The sequence below is a fragment of the Gouania willdenowi genome, chromosome 2 (genome assembly GCF_900634775.1).
Source record: "Gouania willdenowi chromosome 2, fGouWil2.1, whole genome shotgun sequence".
In the NCBI taxonomy this organism is placed as follows: domain Eukaryota; kingdom Metazoa; phylum Chordata; class Actinopteri; order Blenniiformes; family Gobiesocidae; genus Gouania; species Gouania willdenowi.
In genome coordinates, this window is record NC_041045.1 from 233,893 (window position 1) to 254,995 (window position 21,103).

General features: G+C 37.5%; 1 protein-coding gene and 1 long non-coding RNA gene across 3 annotated transcripts in view; one reads left to right on the forward strand and one right to left on the reverse strand.

Moving 5' to 3' along the window:
* The window catches only part of LOC114477925 (uncharacterized), a 54,939-nt gene that overhangs the window by 23,977 nt on the left and 9,859 nt on the right, over nt 1-21,103 (reverse strand). The gene's annotated exons all lie outside the window — the stretch shown is intronic.
* Nucleotides 1-21,103, forward strand: part of LOC114477914 (zinc finger protein GLI2-like) — a 57,009-nt gene that overhangs the window by 6,856 nt on the left and 29,050 nt on the right. The window contains exon 2 of the mRNA XM_028470611.1: nt 1,150-1,252. Coding sequence (XP_028326412.1) covers nt 1,159-1,252 — 94 coding nt within the window. The 5' untranslated portion in view covers nt 1,150-1,158. The remainder of the gene's footprint in view (nt 1-1,149; nt 1,253-21,103) is intronic.

The window sequence follows — 21,103 nt, forward strand, 5'->3', positions numbered from 1 at the left end:
AGAAACAATCTGTGTTCTATAACTATGTATATAAGTGATATATGTGTGTGTGTATTGCCATGTATGTGTATATCTGACTGTAAACATTTACATGTAGATCTATATGCATATATTTACAGTGAGATTGTGGGTTGTGAACAAAATGTGTTGGTATTGGTTGTTGAATGTTGGTCCCTCTCAAAAACAAGATGTTCCATCTTTTCATTAATACATTTAACATTTCTTAATGAATCTATGAAGATATCAATAATAATCAGTCATGTGTAGATCTGATATCAGGAGATTATTGAACAGTAATGGTATTAAGTAGGGATGTAACGATTCACTCAACTCCCGATACAATTCTCTCACAATTAATTTTACAAAATGGGACTGTAGACAAACAATGATTGAAAAATATAGAAAATACTGTACTATTTTCCTTTTATTTTTCATTGTCAAAAGAATCCCTTGATAAACTATTCAAAACAATGCAATTTAACTAAATAAATAAAGGAATAATACAAATGAAGAAGAAGCCTATTCATTTATATTCTGGTTCTATAGTAAACAATGCAAAACTACATAATAGTTAAATTTCTTTTTAAAAGTGCAACTGAAAATGTATTTTATGTCTTAACAATTGGACTTAAAAAAAAAAAAAAACAGTCATTTCACTGTATTTACATCAGATATTAGTTTGGACCAGCAGAGGGCGCTGGTAACACAGTGGTCAGTTGGCATGCAGATATTATTGCAGTGAAGAAGAGATGCTATGCTAGCAGACAAAGCTAATAGAAAAACGTGACTTTTACAGATATTCACGTAATATTACAGATATTCTTTCGATGCTAAAGGGGTAAGGAATCATTTATGAACATGTTTAAGAGTAGAAGGCGGCCAGAAAGAAAGTAGTAGCAGATTCCGCCCACAGCCTACACTGTTAAACAAGAGAAGGATAAATATAAAGCGCTCTCTGCCGTTTAAAAAAAGTACTGTGATTAAATTTTCAGAAAATCGATGTGAACCGTGATACCTATGAATCGATTTTTAACTGCCTTACGATTAATCGTTACATCCCTAATATTAAGGATTAATGGTGTAATCACATCAAAGTACCCACACTACTTTCTGGAAATCATCTGAAATCTTTCCATCATTTTTCCACAGAGCTGGACCATGGAGACGTCAACGTCACGAGAAAAGAAAGAGAAAATGGAGTGCAGCGGGTTCACTGACATCCAGAAGAAGTCTTCACCCTCTGAGAACAGAGGTAAGTTCACGTTTGAAAGGTTCTACCAGAGAAGTTCAGATCCATCATCAGTTCTCATGGAAGCTGATCCTGGACGAGCCCCATGGACTGATGGTTTTAGATGAAAGGAGACGCAGTGAAGGATGCGTCCTAAACAGGCCAATCACAGGACAGCAAACATTGATCAAATCCTAAATATCGTTTCTAACCTTTCAGGGTCAAAATAATGATTAAATAATCATTCAGATCTGCCGTCGATCAGTCACATGTACTGATGTGCCCACATGTGCCACATCTGTATCAAACCAAACTATTTATGAAGCACGTTTCATACACGAGACAACGCAAAGTGCTTCACAGTAGATCACACAACACATGTACACAAACAATTATTAATTATTAATTACAGTTATAATTGACCCCAACCCTGGTCCAGTCACATGTTGTAGTGATGTGTAACCAGTGAAGGGGGCGTGGCCTTAAAGACGTGGAGGCTTCTGCTCACTGCGTGTCAGACGAGGACTGAAAGAAGACATTTTATAAAATATGTAGATTAAAGATAAGGCCAGAGGTGACTTTATGATGCTAAAGGAGACGACAGCAGGTGACGGCGTGTGTTGTTGAACTAAATGAAGAGTAGCAGCGTTCCTCTGAGAAGCCGTGTTTTAGAGATGTCAGCCAACGTGTGATGAAAGTGGAGCGTAATGAGCCTCAAAGACCTGGTTCTTACCTCCAGAGAATTGATAAAACACTGAGCTGGGAGAGTCCACGGTCGGACCGACGCCTGTGAAATGCTAATTAAACCTGTGATTTAGCGACACTGCTACTGTTACTCATTCATGAAGCACTTGGTGGCCTGCCATTACAAAGAAACGCTTCACTAACTGATAGAAGAGACGGTGATGGAGACGAGCCCACAGGACTTCAACATCAGAGAAACCAACAACTGGTTCAAACTACGAGACCTTCTTTGTGTCCTAAAGTTTAGATTCAGACACTATTTATTAGATCAATGGGACATTTTTATACTTTTATCACAGAAACACATTCTCTGTGAGTCACATTATCAACAATCATATCAGCATTTACAATAATGTGTTTTTGTACATTTATTCTGTCATTACGTGTATTTAGTTTGAATTTTTCTATAGTTTATTTTATGTATTATTCTGTCATTTTGTGTGTTTTTGGAGTCGTATTATGCATTAAGTTTGGGGGCTGATCAAAATCAACCAGATGTTGTACCTGAGTGTTTTTTCTGTGTGTTTGGTGGTAAATGGTGGATGGCGTGTACAGAAGCAGCAGCTCGTGCACGTTTAACATGCATTAGTACGAGTGTAAGAACATGAGATTTGAGCAGTTTGAACCTGCTGAGGTGTTTCTGACGACATGAGAGGCCCAGTGTTGGAAAGGTGTCAGCGTGTGTGATGAAAGCACGCCATAATGAGGTTAAAATACCTCGCTGTTCCCCCCGGAGCTGAATGGAGAGTTTCTAAGCAGGCACTTTTGAAATGTTAATGTAGATTCTACACAGTGTGTGACTCTTCCTGGTGGCCTCCATCACACGAGGGGATCCAGGCTGGAACGTGCAGCACTCGCTCCACTTCTGGACATGAGCTTCTTCAATATTTGAACAAAGCTGTGTGTTGTTACAGTGCACTACAGCTCCCAGGATGCCTCTTTCATCAGCTCAGGGCTTATTCTTCTAAAACAAGTAGCACAAAATGAACATTTTCCTGGATATATAATTAAATGTAATTTACTCTTCTGAACTGTGGCACAGCAACATTTATTTTATTTTATTTTTTACATACACCTTGTGTATAAGGCTGCAACATCCATCAAATCTATAAAAATCAACTATTAAAAACATTGGCAACAAATTTCATTATCGATTAATTGCGTCGTTTGATTTATGTGTCACTGACTGTGATGCAGAGCTGTTTGCGTGTGTGCACCACGAGTGTTTGTGTGTGTGCACCACGAGTGTTTGCGTGTGTGTGCACCACGAGTGTTTGCGTGTGTGCGCACCACGAGTGTTTGCGTGTGTGCGCACCACGAGTGTTTGCGTGTGTGCGCACCACGAGTGTTTGCGTGTGTGTGCACCAAGAGTGTTTGCGTGTGTGCGCACCACGAGTGTTTGCGTGTGTGCGCACCACGAGTGTTTGTGTGTGTGCACCAAGAGTGTTTGTGTGTGTGCACCAAGAGTGTTTGTGTGTGTGTGCACCACGAGTGTTTGCGTGTGTGCGCACCACGAGTGTTTGCGTGTGTGCGCACCACGAGTGTTTGCGTGTGTGCGCAGCACGAGTGTTTGCGTGTGTGCGCACCACGAGTGTTTGCGTGTGTGCGCAGCACGAGTGTTTGCGTGTGTGCGCAGCACGAGTGTTTGCGTGTGTGCGCAGCACGAGTGTTTGCGTGTGTGCGCACCAAGAGTGTTTGTGTGTGTGCGTGAGTGTTTATGTGTGTGCGCACCACGAGTGTTTGTGTGTGTGCCCCACAAGTATTTGTTTGTTAGGGCTCAAAACTGCGACCAATTTGGTCGCATATGCGAGTGAAAATTTCATCTGGTCGAATCTGTGCGAGTGCGTATTATTTTGAAAATCCAAAATGAGGAAACTCCCTCATCCTCTGAGCCTTCCTCCTGTGATTCAGAGTCCAACATGGACACTACACGCGCTGCCGTGTCCCCAAACACACGCCGCTACATCACCAACACCGGAGACACGCACATGGAGCAACAGAGCGCATGGGGGGACGCGGTGAGCGTACGTGGGGTGGGAGGGACGAGCACGCTGAGCTCACTGAGCATAGTGACGGTGCACACGTGGGGTGTGTTTATCGGACCTAAGGGGGCGGGGAAGAATGTGCCGAGCACGTCAAGCGGAGTGAGAAAGCGTACACGTGCAGCGCACACACACGATTCCACACAAGTCTGGAAATTGAGCAGAATTATAGTTCAGTCTGCACTGCTTTAGTCAAAATAAAATGATTTATTAATAATAATAATAATAATAATAATGCATTAGATTTTATGTAGTGCTTTTCATAGACACTAGTGCATGCATCATCTTTTATACATTGTTATTTTGTGTTTGGTTATTATCTATATTTCTATTGTCATTTGTTATAATTTTGTGTGTTTTTGTTGTCTCTTTTATTTTGTTGTTGTTTATTTATATATGTTTATGTTATATTGTTGTCCACTTGTGTATATTTCTGGTATTTTGTATGTTGTTTGTTTTTGTTTTTTCCCTTGTTTTGTTCATTTACTTCAGGGGCCACACAACATCAGAACACGGGCCTCTTGTGGCCCCCTGACCACTATTTGCCAATGCCTGCTGTTTGCTATAAAATGTAATTTTTGATTAATTATCGATTTGATTTGTGATTATTGATATTCCATTTAACATCAGACAGCTGCTGAATTTTTATTATATTATTATTCAGTAACACTTCACAGCTCCTTCAATATTGTATAGTTTAATTACAATTAGCAGGAATCATCTTGTTTTTAATTACAATTTGAAAAATGTAAAAATAGATGTTTGCAAATTGAATCATCAATAATAGACTACTTTTTATCTCTTAATACAGACTTTGAAACACGTACGTCACCATCAGATGCAGTTTGTGTGAAATCTCTGCAGGGCTAAAGTTTATACTATACATTTTAATCTGAGGAAAACACGAGGCATTGATCAACCTTCTCCACCAATCAGATACGGCCGTTAGAAGCAGGTCCGTGTGTTGACACAGTAATTACTTATGGGGCTAATGTGCATTATCATTCCTGTTGCCAGATGCTGATAAGTCCAGCAGATGAGTCCAGGTCCTTGAACCTGGGATTGGAAACACCCGGGTCTGTGTGTGTGTGTGTGTGTGTGTGTGTGTGTGTGTGTGTGTGATATACTGCAGCTGCTCCGTGCTTGTTTTACTGTCACACTCTGGATTCCTGTCACCTCTGTGGAATAGCCCGCCCCGCTTTATATTCCCGTCTGCTGTTATTTATTTACAACAATTTCCTCTCTATCAAACATAGAGGCTAATGCTGAGTTTTTAATATGTTATTTACACATGAAAACAAGCTGTTTACAGCCAGGGAAATGAATGGTGGCCCGCTGCCCTCTGCGATCTGTTCTATCACACTTTAACAATCTGCATTGCTAATAGAACCATTTATCATGGAGCGTTCATTTGTTTAACGGAGCTGGGCTCATGTTTCCCAGAGGCATATGGAAATAGGATGTAGTATAATGAAGCTCAAGTGCAACGCACTTTGTTTAAAAAGTGGAGACGCCACCATTCAATTAGGAAGGACCCAGGTGCTCCGCCCCTGTACTACGAAGCTGGTTATCAACACGTTCTCTCCTAAGAAACCAAGGATTGCATCTATCCCTATATGTCTTTGGCTTCCGTTACATTCTCTGCTAACAATGGGCAGATCATTTTCCATCTGATTGGTCAGGGGGCGGGGCTTTAACACTCACCGATTTGTTAATGTGGAACTGAAACATGAAATATTCCGACAACAAAAACAGATAAAATGACAAAAATGATCCAAAACAAGAACAAAAATATACTAAACACTTCAGACAACAACAAACAATACATAAAACAACTGCAGAAACACATTAAACCAGGAAGTGAGAGACAATTATACAAAACTAGAAAAATGACTCCAAATATACACAAAGGGCCTGTACTACATAGATGGACTTCCTCTTATCACGCTAACTTCCGTGCTTTGGTCTGAATTATTGCTTTGAATTCTTCATAATTTTAAAGAATTATTATTCATTTGTGATTTAAAATGCTCTAGACAGTTTCTACATGATTGTGATTGGTCTGACGCTAAAATCACCACCTGTTTGCTGTGATCGTGCCCGTAACTATGTTGAAATCACTTGTCTTAAGTGAACGTGTTGATATCCTGCTTTGTAGTACAGCTGTACTACAAACAAATCTATATAGTTTGTGTTCTTCAATTTAAACTAATATTAAACTGGTTGAACAAAAAAAAGAGTAATAGTTCTCTATAGGACATTTACTGATCATTTTATTACATAAAATAATCACAAGATAAACACAAAAAACCCAATAATAATAATTATTATGATTGGTATTACAGTGGTTAAAGGGTTAATGTAGCTTTAGTGATTCTGTTCCAGATGTTTGCTTCATGCCACTTGTCAATGGTTGTTGTTTAGATGCTAGGGATGCAACGATTAATCATAAGGCAGTTAAAAATCGATTAATAGGTATCACGATTCATATTGATATTCTGAAAATTTAATCGCAGTACTTTTTTTAAACAGCAGAGGGCGCTATATATTTAGCCTTCTCTTGTTTAACAGTGTAGGCTGCGGGCGGAGTCTGCTACTACTTTCTTTCTGGCCGCCTTCTACTCTTAAACATGTTCATAAATGATTCATTACCCCTTTAGCACCGAAAGAATATCTGTAATATTACGTGAATATCTGTAAAAGTCACGTTTTTCTATTAGCTCTGTCTGCTAGCATAGCATCTCTTCTTCACTGCTAGATGAGCTGCATGTCAACCGACCACTGGGTTACCAGCGCCCTCTGCTGGTCCAAACAAATATCTGACGTAATGCATTGACTGTTTTTTTTTTTTTTTTTTTTAAAGTCCAATTGTTAAGGCACAAAAAACATTTTCAGTTGCACTTTTAAAAAGAAAAAAGAACTATTATGTAGTTTTGCATTGTTTACTATAGAACCAGAATTTAAATTAATAGACTTCTTCTTCATTTGTATTATTCCTTTATTTATTTCATTCAAGATTTATTTTTAGTTAAATTGCATTGTTTTGAATAGTTTATCAAGGGATTCTTTTGACAATGAAAAATAAAAGGAAAATAATACAGTATTTTCTAGTTTTTTTCCCAAAAAAATAAAGGAATATTTTTCAGTCATCATTTGTCTACAGTCTCATTTTGTAAAATAAATGGTGAGAGAATCGTATTGTGAGTATCGTGAATCGAATCGTATCGTGAGTTGAGTGAATCGTTACATCCCTATTAGATGCAGCAGAAAGTAAGAGCAGTTGGTTTAGTTCATGTGTTCATGTGAACATTTAGGGAACACGTGGTCGTGTTCCTCTGGCCCAGCGTTGAGCAGCACGGCCTGGTTAATGGATTCAAACGACTGTGTGAATGTCCTGTGACAGCCCACATCTGTCGGGGCCACAGTGGCAGATTTACGCCGTCCCACAGACTTTTCATGATTTCAGGCCCATTTGTAATAAACTAGGGTATTTATTTAAGGGGGAAATATTATTGAGAAAAGCAGGAACTATGACAGGCCTTATTGATGTACGTGTCAGTCGGTGGATTTGACTGTTTTTAACACATAAGCATAAGCTCAGAGGCTTTTCATTTATGTCTGATTGGTTAGATTTAGAGTTATTGCCTTTTCAGACGTCCTTCCTTCTTCTAGGTGTATTAAGAACATGTGACTATTGCCTTTAAAGGTGCAGTACGCAATCAATGAACACTGTTAACGCTCCAATAAGAAGAGTGGCGCAATGACATCATCACCTAATCTAAGTATTTGATTATTTCAATGTAGTTTCAACTAATGATCAATAGCTATGTTTACGTCTTTAATTCCCCTTTAATTCAGATTAAAAGTTAAATCCTCTTTAAAAAGATTGAAAATCACTGTAAACACCTGATTATGAATAAAAATGGCAATTCTGAATACAACTTAAACTTGAATTAAGTGGCTGTTTTTTCTGATTTTAATTCCAAATTAATAATTCCTCCATCTTGTAAATGTTTAATTCTGCTTCAAAATAATTCTGGTCGTCCTGTTGCTATGACGCGCTGGTGACGATATAATCCAAGATGGCCGCCAGAATCGAGCGTTGGATATAATAGAGAGTGGATGGATGAAAACAGAAACATGAGCATATTTACAGACATATTACACACACACACACATAGACATATTACACATAGACACACAGTGTCAAAACACACACTAGTCTCATAAATTACATAATATTTACTTGTTTCTGATCAAACATGCTTCAGTTGTTTATGATAAATTCACCAAAAACCACCAACTTTAACTGTTTTACTACTTTAATAACTCCTAACTCCCTCCACCTAAACCAAAAAATGCCAACATAGCTCCAAAGGTGTCATGATTTAGCAAACAACCCTTAATGACAGCCTTCATGACACCTTATTAATGCTAATGACAGATAATAACAGCCTTATGTAGTGACTGAAGCTTCTTAAACATCTGAGCTTCTCTTCAGTGTTAGTGTTAATCAATAGTATAATAATCAATAGTATAATCATCAATAGTATAATAATCAATATATATAATAATCATCAATATATATAATCATCAATATATATAATCATCAATAGTCTCTATGACACACATTTATCCACATCTGTAAGAACAATGATGTAAACACTGAAGCTGCTTTGTTCTTATTTTACTGTTTAATGAACTTTACATTGTGTGTGTGTGTGTGTATTAGTGTGTGTGTGTGTGTATTAGTGTGAGTGTGTGTGTGTGTGTGTGTGTATTAGTGTGTGTGTGTGTGTGTGTGTGTGTGTGTGTGTGTGTGTGTGTGTGGTGTGTGTATTAGTGTGTGTGTGTGTGTGTGTGTGTGTTGGGGTGTGTTGCTCCGTGTCTGTCTGAGCTGTTAAACACCACCACAGGAAGTCAGCGAGCGCCTCTAATGATTTGATTAAGCGCTGCTAGTGACGTCTGACATACATCTACACAGTCAGTGAGTTTATCACAGCAGAGGGAGATTGATGTCAGTGCTCAGCCTCAGGGAGATACTTAGCACCTCTACGGCTAACGCTGTGGATCCAAACAGCCTCCCCCCACCCTGGGAAAGTGCTCAGTACTGCACTGGTTCTCAACCTGTTCAGCCCCTTAGCAACCCCCAAAATAAAGGCCCCAGAGAGCGAGGACCCTCCAAAATAAAGGTCCCAGAGAACAGGGAACCCTCCAAAATAAAGGTCCCAGAGAACAGGGAACCCTCCAAAATAAAGGTCCCAGAGAACCCTCCAAAATAAAGGTCCCAGAGAACAGGGAACCCTCCAAAATAAAGGTCCCAGAGAACCCTCCAAAATAAAGGTCTCAGAGAGCGGGGACCCTCCAAAATAAAGGTCCCATAGAGCAGGGACCCCCACTGTAGCTGAAGGTGGTTGAACACAGACATGAACATTGAAGAACAGTCATGTGGAGACAGGACCATCTATAAGGGGGAATAAAGGAGAGATTTTTGGGGTCCATCCATAAAGTCAGTAAAATGATGGTTTATTGTTCTATGAATCTGTGATAACCATATTTATTTATTCATATTCTAGTTCATGTCTTTTAAAAAGTAGTTTAAAAAACTGTTTTAAACTGGTAAATAATAGACATGACAATGATGAATGTTTTTAATTGGCAAAAATAATCATAAAATCTGGTGAAAAGAGGTTAAAAATGACAATAATAGGTCAATATATGTGACATTAGGTGTAAAAATGGTTTATAAGTGATGAACATGTCTGGAAAGTGGATAAATGTGTAGAAAAGTTATTAAAATGTGATGTAGAAGTGTCAGAAATGTATCAAAAATACATTAAAAGGAGCAAAAATATGGAAAGAAAAAGTGATGAAAATATAGTGAGTTTGGTGAAGTTACAGAAAATTGATAAAAAATAAGCAAAAATGAGCTGAAATTGTTAAGAAAATGTTTTTAGTTTCTTGAAGGCATCTGGTGACTCCCGACCCCAAGGTTGAGAACCACTGCCTTACAGGTTGTAAACCTAAGTAAACATTAGAAGATAATGTTAATTATTTACTGCAATAATCAGGTGTTTTTTAATGGTTTTATAAACTTACTTTATGTCTTTAGGAATGAATTCTAACGTACGGCTTTAAACACACTGTAACCTGACAGGAAATGACCTGTTTTAAAAGGTCATGGCGGGAAAACCAAACCATTTTATTTTCCACTACTGCTTAACACTGTAAAAGAAAAGTAAATTCATAACACAAAGCATTACATTTAATATTAAAATATCAGCGCTAATGTCGTCCATCTCCATGTTAAAATCTCACAGGTTTTCCTTAAATCACATGATAAACTATTCATAATTAAACCAATATTCCAAACGTTATTTACCAAATATGATCAATATCAATAGAAGTAAAAACAAGTTTAGCCACAGCTATCACCTTTACTTTATCAGCATTTAATAACATATATCTATAACTTAATAAGTTTAATTCATTATACTGTACATACATTAAAAAATAGATTTCTGATTTATTTCTTTCCTCTGTGAATTAAACACAAAAAATATCAGTTGAACAACGTGTGTGTTTTATTCCAACGTTATATTATCATTCATAAAACTGTCGTTAAAATGTTTTTTCACATCAGATGTTTCAACAACTCCAGATCTAACATAGATATTAAGTTTTCATTATATTAAATATTTAATTAAATTATACATTTTATATTTTTATGACCTTTTGTCATAAAACACCATTTTTTAAAAAAATAAGGTGCAAAATGAAATATTTGGTATGAAATTATTACAGGTGTGAGCAGGTCAATAATTGATAGGAACACTGATGTTGATAGTGAATGATGATCAGGATTATTGATCCAGATAACTGATCAATAAGTAGATAAATGTGGTGTTTGGAGTCATATTGTTGGAGAGAAAAGGGCTGCATGCGCTGAAGTCCAGAGGCTGTTTTTAGGAGACCCCCCCCCCCCCTGGCAGGGGCCTCATTGAGCCAGCTCAAGAAAGAACCCCCACCCCCGACCACCCCCCAATCCTCCTCCTTCTTCTGCTCCTTCTCAGAAGATTAGTGTTCGTCCTTTTGGAGGAGGGGGCGACGCTCAGCCTCTTTTTTCAACCACATTTTTCTCTGCCAGTGAGCCTGACCCCCTGAGCGCTCCCAGGGGGGGCCACGCACCACGCCCCCATCAGTTACCCAGGATGTCCCCATTGCAAACCCTTGGCCTTTCTCAACCTGGGGGTCCCGACCACCACAGGGCTCGCAGGATGATTCCAGGGAGGTCATCACATAATAATATTGAGTTCATATAGCAGACTTACAAAAACACATAAATCATACCAGTGGTGGTAAGCTACATTATAGCCACAGCTGCTATAGGGCAGACTGACAGAAGCGTGGCTTCATAACATTAATGCTTAATTCATGCCCATTCATATGAGGCAATGTAGGTAAAGTGCCTTGCCCAAGGACACAACGACAGTAGAAGTGTTTCCAAATCTAAATATTGTAAATAAAAACTGTTGATGGAAACATTTCTTAAAAAAACACTCATAACGCTCAAAAGTTCTGACGCTTTCATGAAGAGGAATTTCAGACGTTTCTACATTGAAATGTGTCATAAAACACTGTTTACACAAATACCTGGTCACATGACCACCTCTCTGTGAGAAAACATGACGCGGTACGTGTGGACAGAAGAGGAGACCCAGATATTTATTATTATTAGACTTCATAAATATGCCTTTCCTTTCCCCGCCCCCTTATTAGTATATAAGATTTACTAGTAGTACTAGTGATTCATTATAAAGTCTATTAGTACTAGTACTACTAGTACTATTAATAGTAGCACACACGCACACACACACACACACACTACAGATGTGATGACTCAGCAGAGATGGTGAGCGTGGAACAATCTGATGAAAAGTTGTTATTTTTAAGGTAACGATACAAACACTACTTTATATTAATTATGATAAAAACAAGAACGTACATGTGAAGTGTTCATTATATCCAGGAGTGAAGACTTTGTCCACATCTGTTGTAAACAACTATAATTTAATGAAACACCTCACAACGACACACATCTAAAAATATGAATTATTTGACATAAAGCAACTTTTTTATTTTCAACAGTAACGCAAATATTTACTTTCCTTGGTAATGAGTTACTTTTATTATTATAGAGTAATTCAGTTACTAACTACTTTTTAGAACAAGTAGTGATTAATTATAACTAATGACTTTTTTAAAGTAACGTTCCCAACACTGATGTCATCATCCTATAGTAAATATATGATTATGTGATGAACTGACGTACATTAATCAGCTGATAAAGCCATTAATTATATAATTCATGTATTTGGCCTCAGTCCTGTAAGATAATATACAATACAGATCATTTCCACCTTATGAAGTGGGCGGAGCTGTATGATGCAACATTAATAAAGTGAAACTGATCCGTTTATTCTTCCATTAATTAATATTCTATAACATCAGCTCTTTGTATTTATTGCACTGCAGCTACAGTGTTGTTTTTGGTCTAAATTATGGATTTTAATCAGGGTTGGGCTCAAATACGTCTTCAATAACCCATGTCCAATTACAATTCAATTACAATTACAGTGATCAGCATTCACTACAATTATGTTTTTTTTATCCTCAAAGTCAATTAAAATTATGTTCTCAATTACAATTAATCACAATTACTGAGTCTGAAATAAATAACCTATTAAAAGTGAACCTTCCTCTTGTGTTAGCTTTCTGTTAGCATCTCTAATGCTAACGGGTCCTAAATCAGCTGTAAAATACACTAAAAACTAATATCTATCATCTAATTTATTTCATATCTATTGATTACCTTGTTAGGATTCATAATCAATGATAATATAGGTTTTAATATTTATGGTGTGGACGTGTGAGCCTTTATTGTGTCAGTATATCTATAGATTTATATTGTTTTAAATGATAAAATGTGTAAAAGCTTGATATGAAACATATTTTAATAATTAATAACTACATATGTGTAGAACTGTAACATATAGAAACTGTAACATGGTTCATTAGTTTAGTGTTAAATTATAATTGACTTTTTTTATAGAATTTTCATGGCAATTACAACTCAATTACAATTTATTTACGATTACAACAGCAATTGATTATTAAAATTACAATTATAAATACCCCATAGTTATAATTATCAATTACGCAATTACAATTATCATTGACTCCAACCCTGATTTTAATTTTTTCATATTTTTAAAGAATTATTCCTCAATAGTGACGTAAGTCGCTCTCCACAGTTTCTCTGTGATTGGTCTGACGCTGTTAACTCCGCCCCCTGTCACGTAGCCAGGCTGAAATGTGTGAATTGTTGATATCCTGCTTCATAGTACAGAGAATGTGTGGTTAGGTGAAGCCAACAGTGATATCAGGATATATACGTATCCAGCTTCATAGTACAGGGCCTTGATGTATTTTATTGTTGTTTTGCTCTGTGTATTTTTGTAAATCATTCTGTGTATTATAGTTATTGTGTTTTACTGTATTTTTGTACTTGTCTTATGTATTTTTGTTTTCATAATATTGTTGTAATATTAATGTAAAGCTACAGTGAAGAGGCTGTGATGCTAATTGGTGTGTAAGTAGTGCTGAAAGCAGCTGGAGATTAGCAATAACAGCTAATTAGGCTGGAAATAAACACACAGTATGATGTTTGTCTGCAGATGATCTAAATCTTTATGCTTTTCAGAGCTGTGCTCCCACAGTCACAGAGAGATGGTTTAGGTTTCACCACTGTTAAAAAGTCCCTTCACTCTATTATACACACTGATGCATGTGCTTCTCTATTCGCTCAGACATGAGCCAATCACAGTCCAGGGATTAGTAAGTAGATAAAATCACACAGTGCTGAATGGAATAATACACATTTAAACTAAAAGCTTCAAATGTTTTTTTAAAAGTGTTCAGTCAAGCTCATGGAGAGACTGGTGAAGGTCATTCCAGAGTCTGGAACACCAGGTCACCCCAGGTTTTATGAGTTTATAGGGTCTTTAGGAGACCCTGGTCTGAGGGCCGAAGCGCTCACCCTAAAGTGTAGGGGTACAACAAGTCAATGAGGAGACTGACCACGTAACGTACAGAAAGTCAGGACTAAGATTTTATATCTGATGCTAAACTTAACTGGAAGCCATAGTAGAGTAGAAAGAATGGGGGGATGTGGGATGTTCTAGGGGTACCAGTTAAAAGTCTGACAGCAGCATTTTGTACAATCTGGATTCTGTTTAGAGTCGACTTATTAAAACAAGTGAAAACAGAATTACAATAATCAATATGTGATGATACAAATGTGTTCCAGATGTGATTTTGATAATATTTATCTAGTTTTTGGATAGAGTCTGAGATCAGCTCCATAGAAACTCTAGTGTAGAAAAAGTCAACACAAATACACAAGTAACATACAAGTAACTCCAGAAACACAGAAAATGACAACAAAACACAATAAGTGAAAGATTCACAAAAGAAAAAGAAAAATACACAAAACATCAACCAAAAAACTCAGAGGGCCTGTACTACAAAGCTGGATATAATCAGTGTGAGCTGGACTACGACACTGGATAACTTCTATACAGGAACTTAGGCCAAATCACCATGGTAACTTAGGCTAAATCACCATGGTAACTTAGGCTAAATCACCATGGTAACTAAGGCCAAATCACTATGGTAACTGAGTCTAAATCACCATGGTAACTTAGGCTAAATCACCATGGTAACAGGCTAAATCACCATGGTAACTTAGGCTGAACGACTAACCTGGTCAGGACCAGGTTTTGTTGTGGCTAGGATCTGAGTGAGTACTAAAGCCCCGCCTCCTGACCAATCACATCTCTTCTAAAACGATCTGACCAATAAAAGGAGGATCATTGTGAACACGTCTCTGTGTAGATCTGATGTGACACTGACAGGAGAGAGAATATTTATCCTTTATTTATCATCACATCCTGTAGGAAACAGAGATTAATATCTGATGAACTGATGAAGTAAAATGCTGATAAAACCTGTGTGCATCACATTAATTAAATAATTAATTAATTAATTAATTAATTGTGGTGACGCTGAGAGCCTCAGTCCTGTAGATAATATAAATATATTCCATCTTATGATGTAGATCTGTATGAACGCAGTATCAGAGACACAGACAAGGTAAAAGAGAAAGTGACGCCACAAACTCCGCCCCCTGTCACAGTAGCGTGCACGTAGTCAGGCTGAAACCACCTGGTTAACTTAGTGAGATATAATCTAGATTAATGAGGTGAAGCTAACGGAGATAAATCCAGGATAGAATTATAGTGCTTCATAGTGCGCACACACACGCACACACACACACACGCAGGCTACATGCTAACCAGGCTAATCCTGTGTAAACGATGCAGTGACTCTAGTTTTTTCAGCTCCATCTCTTTGTTCATGTTGTTTGTTCATCGTAGAATCTAATTTCCTCAGGAAGCTAATAGCTCTTTTGGACTAATTGTAGCGGCGGCGTGCTCCGTCTTCCCGTTATTGGCACTGCTAATTAGCCACCAAAGCAAACCAGGCCACAGCAGGACTGGAATAAGGTCAGGAAACGTAGATTTTAGAGCTGCTCTCATTTACACCTCCTCTTTCCTCATTAGACGGGATTTTAAGATGAATCACTGTAATGAACACAGACTGGTCAGCATAATGTGAAGGAATGTTTTATTCTCTTTCAGGAGTTTCCATCGAGCTGGGATCAGAAGCTTTGGTCCCGATTCAATCGTAACCATTATTGCAATTTTAATTTCCTGATCCAAAAAACTACATTTGAATCAAAGGATTCTAGAAAACACATGTAGCTGTAAAACCTCAAAGTTAAAACACAAAATGTACCAAAAACTACAGAAAGGTTACAGAACAATATACTAAACATTAGAAATACACAAACAAACTGACAGAAAAATATACAAAATACCAACAAACGTTACACAACGATAACATAAAAAACAGATCTATCTATATCTATCTATCTTATTTTAAACCCTCTTGAACTCTTCTTCTCTGCTGCGTGTCTGACCATTTCATCAGAACAAAATGACATCATTAAGCCATTTTCAGAACAGCCAACCCCTCAGTGCCAGATGTTTTAGATGATTTTTACTGATTTTTCAAAACCCACAGAATATTTTGTCCAATGACAATCTGAAATATGAAATACTAGAAAAAAAAATAGTTTCTAGTTTGTTTCGTTCTTCTGTAATCAACAGTTGAATAGATGCAAGATTCACACAAATCACCAGTTTGTGACAAAAGACTTTTGGTGTAAAGTGTTTAGTTTTATCGTATTCAACACGGCAAATTACACCTTTAAAATACAAATACGAAGAAATAAACGGTTATGGTTAAAATAAAAGGGTTAGCGGGGAAACTAAAAATAAATATGAGCTAAAATAAAAATGGCGGTCACGTGATGCACCTATCATCTAAACTGGCCAATGAGGGGTGCTCGTGCAGTCTATTCATACATGACCCGTATATGAATAGACACTGTTTAGTTTAGTGACACCTCAACATTAGTTTCCTTCTATAAAACTACTAAAACAACTGAGACCAGGCTGTTGATGACAACATTATTAATATTTTACTATCTATGTCAGAGTTAAATGGATTTCTTACTGTAGTTTGGCATTCCTCCAAGTCTCTCCCCCGTCATTCTCCACACACACAACTTCCTCCTCCTCTCAGACATGCTGTGTCAGCGCTGGTGGTGGTTTTCTCTCACCATGGCGACACTCTCAATAGTCTACTTAGTTCCACACATGTTCTGGTTGCTGTGAACTTTAACATCAACTCTGTACAACCATTTTCTATCTCATAAACTATCTTCCTCTTCCTGTGCTCATCATGGGTGATCTCTCATCCAAAGGTGCTCTGCTGCCACCTACAGGTCACCAGTCGGTCACTACATCATGGTACAAGTTAGATATTCATAGAGAGCGTCATCACACTGTCTCCTAGCAACCCCAGCAGAAAAACACTATTCACGTCTTTGGCAGTCAATGAGTTAATGATTTTGTAAGGTGTGTAAAATGTACATAATAGATACTGTAAAGAGCAACTCATTAGCCTTCGGTGGAATTTATCAGATAGAGTAAATATTAGTTTTAATTTAACATGTTCATGAGATGTGTTCAGGGTCCCTGGGAAATCCAGACATCTATTTTCTGTTCTATTATTGTATTTGTGTATTGTTGCACATTGTGCAGTTATATTTTAGTGTTTATTGTCGTTTAGTGTATCTTTCTATGGTTTTGAGTATTTTTCTTGGGGTTTTGCACTAAATTAGATCCAGGGCCACAAGTGGCCCCCAGTGTGAGACTTGTCCTGTTATTGGTTCAGTCATGTGTCCCTAGTCAGCAGCGTTGGCTGTAATCACTGTAATTACACCCACTGAGGATCTTTTCCTGTGCTAAAGTCTTTGTTTACTTTGATTACAAACCAAACCAAGCTTCTAAACTCAACCTAAACATGGTGTCATCAACGTCAAAACACATCAAACCTGCCTCTTGTAATCGGGGTTCACACAGGACTGTCATTGTTTTTAGTGCTCAAGACAAAATGATCATCTTCTTCTAACGCTAGTTTAGAAGATGTTCTAGACCTGACCTGTGAGCTCTCCATCAGCGAGAACTCACGTTTATTTAGTGTTGAAATTCTCACACTTTGTTACAAGTGAAATAAACTTAAAGACGGTAACATCTATAATGTGCATTATCAAAGTAGTGAATAACTAGACATGAAGTTACACTACGACACAAACCCACAGTTAAACCAGTTTTAAAACCAAACCAGTCTGAGACCATTTAACCAAAACAATAACATTAATATTCTTGAATATCTAAGACCTGTTTAAGAAGTGAAGTGGTTTGAAAAAACAACTTTAAACCCAACAAAGGATGAGATACAAAAATAAAAGGGTGATATTATTATATATATATATATTAGATGACACTGCTATCCGTTTATAAATAAAGAAGAAAATCACGTCTGACACAACATAGGGACATTTTTTCTTTCATTCAACATTCTCTTTGTTTGTAAAGTGTTGCACATTGCATTGTGGGATGTGGAGTCTTTATACAGACACATCGAAGTGTTTCTGAATTCATTACCTGATTTTTTCTTGGTGTTTTGCATATTTTTTCCAGCATTTTACGTACGTTATGATTTTATGTCATTTTGTGCATTTTTGTTAACTGTCATATTTGTGTTTCTAGAGTAATTTTTGCACACTTGTGTTGTCACTTGTGTGCTATTTAAATTTGTTTGTCATTTAGTATATTTCTGCTGTTGTTTTTTGTATTTATGTGGTCTTTTTGTATATTTTTCTGTTATTTTTGTAATATGATGTATTTTTCTTCTCATTTTATGCATTTTTCCTGTCGTTTTGTGTATTGCTGTTAAAAAATGCACAAAATGACTCCAAAAACACAAAATTAAATAAAACGACATCACAAATGCATAAAAAAAAAAAACCCAAAATAACGATAAAAACACACAAAAATGACTTAAAAAACCCACTAATCTTTGTTGTTTCCTGTGTTAATGCTCAGGTTGGTCATTATTCTAATGCTGATGTGAATAAAATAAATAGCACGTAGCAACGTTGGCTGAGCAGGGTCAAAGGGTAAAGGGGCGGGACCATAACACTGGCCTCTCTTTATGCTCCAACGTGTAAAAGCTCAGGTATTCTTAGCTCAGTGAATAATTAGCTCTTTGTTTAATTCACACAGTAACAGCCATAATCCCAGGCGCCCTCCTAGCAGGATAATATGGATGTTAGCGAGGAACGCGCTGACAGCTCCAGAAGCTACGCTTTTATTCATCGTATTTTAATTATCGCGCTCATGCTCTGGCTGTGGCTCGTCCCGACAGCGAGTCTTTATCACGGTCCCGTCACACCAGATAATAAACTTTAGCTTTAAGGTAATTACTTAATCTGGACAAACTTGTGTGTTAAGCAGTGCTATTAAGCGTGAGGGTGATCCATCAGACGCTGGTGATTACTTGGTGGAGCCATCAGTCTTTGAACCTGCACAGTCTGTTAAGTAGCTAAATTACACAAACAGCATGCTAACAACACACGGCGAGCACAGCGCGCCCTGATGTATAGAGGTTATTAACACGTGGCCTGAGCATAGCTGTCCACCACTGAGAAGTGCTTTGATCTGTTCTAAATAAAAACACTAAAAATTAAACAACCAAAATGACCATATTTGATATTTTCTTAAATCTACCTTGTAACAGTAAAATACAATAAAGTAGATAAACAAGTTGTTTTTGTTCATAAAGTTTAAAAATAAATGTCTCTCTTTATAAAGTCAATCACATTAATTATAATTATAATAATCTATCATTAAAACTAACCTCAAGGCTTCCAGAAGATGAAATCATCATTAAATATACACTTGAATACTTAACTTCTGAACATTCATGTCAGCATTAGAATAATGACCAATCATTAGCATTAACACAGGAAACAACAATGGTTTGTGTTCATTTTTTAAACTTTGACTTTACACTAAATATTGTTTAGAGAACGTAGCTTTAACCTAGTTTTCCTGCTTCTATCAGATCAGTTATATTAAAGTCGTAGTACGTACTACAGCCTAACATAGACTTTATATCACAGTTTAATGTGGAAATCATCAGGGACTGGAACACACGCTGCGTTACAAATATCACAGAATAAAACTATTTAAGCTCCTTTTGCTAACTAAATATTAATAATATCACGTAAACACAAACAACCAATGAACCTAAATGTTTAATAAAAGAATGATGACTCAGCATTAAAGAAGGACGTTACAGCTGTCACATCTGTGACGTTAATCACACCTTATTTAGTCACAAACATCAGGTTCTCCTCTAATGTTTACCTTTTATTTGTCCAACAACAGAAGTAGAACTTTCTATTTCCAGCTGAGGCCTGACTTGTCTTTTATAAACCTAGAGCAGCAGATCATCTGAGCCTCTGTCTTAATGTCTATATCAGAACTTTAACCTCCTCATGTCTCCTGGATAGTTCACCTCCTGTGTCCTGTCTGTTGGAGACAGGTTCTCCTGTATTAGCATCATCTACAGGTGCTGCTACTAGCTACGCTAACTGCTGCTGCTAGCTATACTAACTGCTGCTAGCTATGCTAACTGCTGCTACTAGCTATACTAACTGCTGCTAGCTACGCTAACTGCTGCTGCTAGCTATACTAACTGCTGCTAGCTATGCTAACTGCTGCTGCTGGCTATACTAACTCTGCTAGCTATGCTAACTGCTGCTGCTGGCTATACTAACTGTTGCTAGCTACGCTAACTGCTGCCACTAGCTACACTAACTGCTGCCACTAGCTACACTAACTGCTGCTACTAGCTACACTAACTGCTACTAGCTACGCTAACTGCTACTAGCTACGCTAACTGCTGCTATACACTCTGCTAACGGCTGCTACTAGCTACACTAACTGCTGCTAGCTACGCTAACTGCTGCTACTAGCTATACTAACTGCTACTAGCTATGCTAACTGCTGCTATACACTCCGCTAACGGCTGCTACTAGCTACACTAACTGCTGCTGGCTACGCTAACTGCTGCTATACACTCCGTTAACGGCTGCTACTGGCTACACTAACTGCTGCTGGCAACGCTAACTGCTGCTACTAGCTATACTAACTGCTACTAGCTACGCTAACTGCTGCTATACACTCCGCTAACTGCTGCTACTAGCTACACTAACTGCTACTAGCTACACTAACTGCTACTAGCTACACTAACTGCTGCTACTACTAGCTACACTAACTGCTGCTACTAGCTATACTAACTGCTACTAGCTACGCTAACTGCTGCTATACACTCCGCTAACTGCTGCTACTAGCTACACTAACTGCTGCTAGCTACGCTAACTGCTGCTCTCCTCCGTGATTTCCACAGAAACCACCTTTAGCTCAGGCTTAGCTTCACTTATTGGCTGCTTTTTTTAAGTCATTTTCTACGTTGACAAGACACAATT